General features: G+C 46.8%; 1 protein-coding gene across 4 annotated transcripts in view; it reads right to left on the bottom strand.

Annotated features, from left to right (window-relative positions):
• NBEA (neurobeachin) overlaps positions 1 to 4,609 on the bottom strand; it is a 625,086-nt gene extending 620,477 nt beyond the window's left edge. For all 4 annotated transcript variants that reach the window (XM_055142057.1, XM_055142054.1, XM_055142047.1 and 1 more), the window contains exon 1: positions 4,183 to 4,609. In XM_055142057.1, coding sequence (XP_054998032.1) covers positions 4,183 to 4,470 — 288 coding nt within the window. In that variant the 5' untranslated portion in view covers positions 4,471 to 4,609. The remainder of the gene's footprint in view (positions 1 to 4,182) is intronic.
• Between the last annotated feature and the right edge of the window lie 1,391 nt (positions 4,610 to 6,000).

Consider the following 6,000-nt stretch of genomic DNA (forward strand, 5'->3'; position numbering starts at 1 on the left):
GTCTAATTCACTTCTTGACTCTGGTTGAAACCCAACTATTCAATAAAATTTCAAAAACTGCTGGTTCTCAAGGTCAATAATGCTAAAATGCATACCCCAGTGCACTTGACTAAAATTAATACATCTTAATCTAAGCCTAGATATTAAAATTTGCTGCTTTAGTATAATTACTTGACTAAATCAATATTTCTGTAAGAAAACTCAGGACTCTTTAATATAGTTATTATATATTCAATACTGAAATATTAATTGTTAAATTTTAATAACTGATAATAGGAATAAGATAATATGTGAACAAAAAGTCTGACATGTCATATATTAAATGTAGAAAATTATTACTACAAACGTGGTTTTATTAACTTAAGGTTTGAAACTTCTAAGATGCAGCCATTTCTTTTTTAAATAATTTAATTCAAATGTGGAAAACATCTTTTACTTGTGAAATTTTGAGTAATTTTTAATGAAAAATAGTTTAGGAATTATCTACAAATGAAAAAACTCTAAAGATGAAAGGTTACTATTTTATTCAGATAGAAAATAACAAAGATAGAAAGTAACAAAAGTTCCCTTTAACAAAAATACCATGATCTACATGGCAACAGAACAGAGGAATCCACAAAACCCTCTCAAGATATATGGCATAGTATACCACCTGGAATGTAAAAAATATATAAACTGTCAGGAAATAGTACTTCCTACAACTGAAGATACTTGGACAAAGTACACACTAACACATGGTTGGATGGTTGGGGGCGCGGCAGTTGGGGGGGGGAATCCAAATTAGAAGCCATAGAATTATACAATCTAAGACATACAGTTGTTCAAAAACCTTATTGTGAAATTTTTCATTAAGCAAATATTAAGCATCTGTTCTACTTTTCCAAAATGTTTACATAAAACCAGGGACAAAGATACATTCATGCTTTAAACAGAAATACAGGATATTTACGTAGCATTTACTGGAAGGACAGAAAATCCTTACATAAACATGCAATAATGTATTTACAAAGGAAGCACCAGATTAAGTACTATGTCTTATAACTGAAACAACCAACAAAATCCCTCCGCTATTAAGACTCTAATATACCTCTAATTAACTAATTCTTCCTAAAGTCAAATTTTGTCAGTTATCAGTTTCTTTCACAGGTAAAACTACCTTGCAAAAAAAGACATACTTACTGTACCATTATTTTTACAAAGTGGTTTCTTTACATTCCTGATAACTATCCAGCTCATATTTGAATCAAAGATATCATTAAACGAAATATATATCTACAATAGAAAAAACATTATATTCCTTGATGCACTGGTAATTTTAATACAAACTCCCACAATCCACCAAGTAATGGAATCAGATTACTACCTCTGACAAACGGAGAAAAATTACAAACTGGGCTACGTTGCCTAAGTATCTTACTGATTTCTTGGACTCCACTCTGCCAAACCTCTAATTTATTGGGCAAGGTATGTGAGAAATAGCACTTTAAAATGCAAGTATCAGTATTCTCTTAATAGAAAGGCCATACAGGGGGAAAGAAAGAAATCTCTTAAGACAAATGTGACTGAGAGGGATACTCCTAACGTAGAAGCTGATGTGTTCTGAAGTTTTATTCATTACTCTTTTCTGTGATATAGGGCCCTACAATCAATATTTCCACTATCTCCACTACTTACTTAAGTGTTTTAAATTGATTCAAAATTGGAAAAACTCATTTTAGAGATAATAGGAGACTCCAACCTCTATCAAGTCACTGGGTCCCCTTCATGAATTTGGATTTTTTCTTATTAAGTAACTAAATTAAGAATTAATAAGTATTTTCTGGATATGGCCATTATTACCAAGTATGTTCAAGATCATGTTAAATTTTCATATATTTTTGTCATGAGGCTACTGAAAAGAAGAAGCCCTAAGCCAACAATTCAAGATATTTTACACTTCAAATAAACAAACTCTAATACATTGTAATATACTTAACAACTTCTTCTGGCACCTATTATCCATACCCTGGCCTCAAACAATTTTTCAAAGATACACTGCAAGCTTTAAATACACAAACACAAAATCTAAAACCTAACTTTTTTAATTCCAAAAAGTAATGCAAGTACAACCAGTGGAGTGGATTTGGGTTACGACATTTCAACACCATATTAATTCTCACTGTAATTAAGCTGTTTAACGGTGAAATTATCTCGACTCAATGTTTACATACTGAGACTTCATGCCAAACTTTCACTGTGTTGAAGAGAGCTAAATTCCTTTTCTATCTCCAACCCTTCTTAACCTACTGTACAGCTACAGACTGATTCCAGCCCACGGGGCCACTGCTGCAGAGTCAAGCTAGTTACACATTCAAATCAGCTTGAAGATTCTGAGCGCTCTATTGCCTCCTATCACTTTAAATGTACAAAGCATATAAACACTTATTACAACAATCTAACTGCACAATCTCTAAAATAAAAATGGAAAGAGTTGAGCAACACCTGGAAAAGATGTGTTCTTTTACAATTACAGACATACAGTGCCTGCTACCATATTAATATATTTTTAGACCTCATCAATTTAAAAAAAAAAAAGCAAGTACTAACCCATATACAGCTGGTTACTATTTATTCTGTCCAGAAATTTCTACCATTTTTTAAAAGAATTTGGTATCAACATGATGACATTCCCTAAAACTCATGTTGACTTTTGTGATTTATTAGAAGGGTACACAAAAAATAAAATGACATATCTTGCACTTAATAATAAAAATAACAAAGCAAAAAGAAGTAGTGTTTATCAATAATTTGAAATACGAGTCAAAAAGGGGTAGGGGGGAATAATCAGCTTTAACTTGTTGGTGAATTTAAGAGGTTCCTAAACAGTCGACATTAATCCATGTCGTGGGGTAACACTGCTGTAGCTGCAGCTTTTCTCTTCAGTTTTCCAACAAATCAAATAAAAATAATTGTTTAGAATCCCCCCCCAAAAAAAAAGACAGCTTGGTTATAAAATCCCCTAGCAAGCATATATTTCTATTACTGACTCCACACCAAATACAATAGTCAACTGATTGCTCCGGATGTAAGCCCTGCCTGCCTTCCCTAAAGCCAAACCTTACAGTACAGTATTGCAGAATAAACTGTTTAAAAAAGCTTTGCTGCGGCAGAAACTGCATTCCCAGCGCATTAAAAATGAACTAATCCCAATTACTCTCAATTTATGCTTCTCCTCTTATTTATTCCCGTTCCTTCCCCTGACATCTTGAAAGCTCCTTAGCCTATCTGAAGATAGCGCAAAACATTAAGTCATACACAGTTCTGCAGTAACTCTTTCTTAGCATGAAAGAAACCCAAACCTATGGGCTGCATTTAGCACCTTTCCCATAAGTCTTTCATCCCCCTGCCAGGCTTTCTGAAGGCAACCACAGAAACCAACCTGTATGATTGGGTATGCTCACATTTCAACGCCATATGTGCACAAAACATGCCTAGAAGAGGTCAGTAAAATTCGGGGTAGCGCCAATAAATAAATAAATAAATAAATAAATAAATAAATAAATAAATGGAGGGGGGCAGAACGCCTTTCCAATAAGACGGGGGCGGGGAAAGGTTGACAGTCCCAACATTCTCCATCAGAGCCTCAGGATATTATTCAATGCCAGATGCGAAACTGCATCATTTCCCTTCTCGTTCGGAAAAACATCACACCCCAGCTGCTCCAGTCGGAGCTATCGCGCTTCTCGCGTTTCAGCAGCACCAGGGAATCAAGGCTCCAGGGGCAAAGGCAACGATCCCCGGAGAGCGACTCCCGGCACAATTAAAAGAGTGTGGGAGAAAGACTCCCCCCAGAGAAAAAAGAGGCCGCCGCTTCCCCTCCGGTAACTAAACTCTCAAGTCGCCCCGAAACTACCCGGGCTGAAAAGCTCGACCCTTTGGAGTTGCGCGAAGTGCCCCTGAGCGGGGTTGAGTTGGGCACGGCGCTCAGGTGGTGGCGGAGGGACTGGCCAGCGGGGAGGTGGCGCGGCGGCCGCGCGCAGGCAGGTCACACGCTGGGCAAGCCCCGGGCGGGCGATCGGGGCTCGGGGGTCGCAGGGGCGCCGCGGGGGCTGCAAAGGTGGGAGCGCGCGGCGGGGACGGAGGTTCCGGGGGTGGGGGGGTGCCCCCGGGGGGCCGAGGGGGACAGAGCGCCTCTTCCCTTACCAGGTTGAGCACGGTTTCCACGATGTCCCGGTTGCTGACCTCTCCGACCTGTATGAGTCCAATCAACACGGCGAATTTCATCCGGATGTTGCGGATCGGCACCGAAGGGTTAATCATCCCCGCGGGCAGCACCACCGAGCCGGGCCCGGACGCCCCTCTCGGCTCTCCCATCGCGCTGGCCCCGCCGCCGCCCGCGCCGCCGCCGCTGCTCCCGCCGCCGCCGGCCCCGACGGCGATGAGCCCCGCGGGCTGGGGCTCGAGCCCCGGGCCCGGCTTCTCGCTCGCCATCTGCCCCCCTCCTGGGGCGAAGGGAAGAGCCGAGGCGCTGCCTCCGCCGGGACCGTTATACCTGCCTCGGCCCCCGCCCCCCAGCCGGCGCCTCGGAGCTCCAGCATCCACCAGCGCCGCGGCGCCGGGCCCGCTCGCCGCCTCCTGCGCCTCAGCCCGGCCCGCTCCGGCGCCCTCCCCGGCGGAGGCGGCGGCTTCTGCCCGAGCTTATTCCCGGCGGTGGTGGCGGCGCCGCGAACCGCTGCCCGGCGAGCGGCAGTGCCCGCCCAGCTGCTGTGGCCGTGCCGCCGCCGCCGCCGCCGCCGCCGCTCTCCTCCTCCGGGGCCGTCCGGCCCGGCCCGCCCCCCGCGCGGAGATGCTGCCGCCGCTCCCGAGGGTGCTGGGGTTCGGGCGACCGGCGCGGGAGCTCAGGCGGTGGCCGAGGCGACGGACGCCGCCGCTGCCGCTGCTCCGGGCGCCACTGTTGTTGTGAAGCCCCGACGCCGCCACTCACGCCGCCATGTTGCCGCCCCCTGCCTGCGGTAGCGGCGCGGCGCCTGCGCAGAGCCTCCGGGGGCGGAGCCCCGCGCGCACCCCCTCGTCGGCCGGCCTCCCCCTCTCCCCGGCCGGCCGCCCCCGCGCCTCCCCCGCCCCCCCCGCCCCCCCCCCCCGAGCCCATAGACAGGTGAGCAGGTGCATGGGGACCGCTGCCAGACACCCGGCCGCGCTGGCAGGGCCGGGCCGGCTGGTGCTTCCTCCTAGATTCCCTCAGGGTTGACTTCTCGAGGGGAAGGACAGAGTGAGTCCGTGTGTCTGTGTTCCTCCTTCGGGGTCCAGGTGTTTGTGTCTCTGTTGTGTGTGTGTGTGTGTGTGTGTGTGTGTGTGTCTGTGTGTGTGTGTCTGTGTCTGCGTGTTCTCCCGACGGGGGATGATGGTGTATATCTCTGTGTGTGTGTGCCTGTCTGTGTGAGTTCTCCCTATGGGGAAAGACAATGTGTGTGTGTTCTTCTGTGTGTGTGTGTGCACTCCATATGGAGAAGGACACTCACTGTGTGTGTTCTCTGTATGGGGAAGAACAGCGTGTGTCTGTGTCTGTGTCTGTGTGTGTGTGTGCACGCGCGCTCTCCCTATTTCCCTATGAAGAAAGACACTGTGTGTGTGTGTGTGTGTGTGTGTGTGTGTGTGTGTGTCTGTGCTGACACCTTCTCTTTCCCTTCCATCTACTTGCTGGCTGGGGGGTCATCATCTTCCTCCTTGTATCCAGCAGCAGCAGCTTCTTCCAGCGGCCACGTGCCCTATAAAGTAGGGGCGCTGCAGACAACCTCTTTCTGTCCGTCTTCACCCTTCCTCTCAGTCCTGCCCACTTTGCCCCCCTGGAATTTCCCGGAGATTAAAAAAAACGGGGGAGCGGAGGGGGCTGGCAAAGCAAGAAAACCAACTGTGAGGAGAGTGCCTGCCTTCTGGGGGAGAGGGCTACAGAGTGAATGGAACAGTCTTTCTCTACTGCCAGTGAGAGCTGACACCTGCACTCACAGGCACGACTTAAAATAG

This window comes from Sorex araneus, chromosome 1 (genome assembly GCF_027595985.1).
Source record: "Sorex araneus isolate mSorAra2 chromosome 1, mSorAra2.pri, whole genome shotgun sequence".
Lineage (NCBI taxonomy): Eukaryota > Metazoa > Chordata > Mammalia > Eulipotyphla > Soricidae > Sorex > Sorex araneus.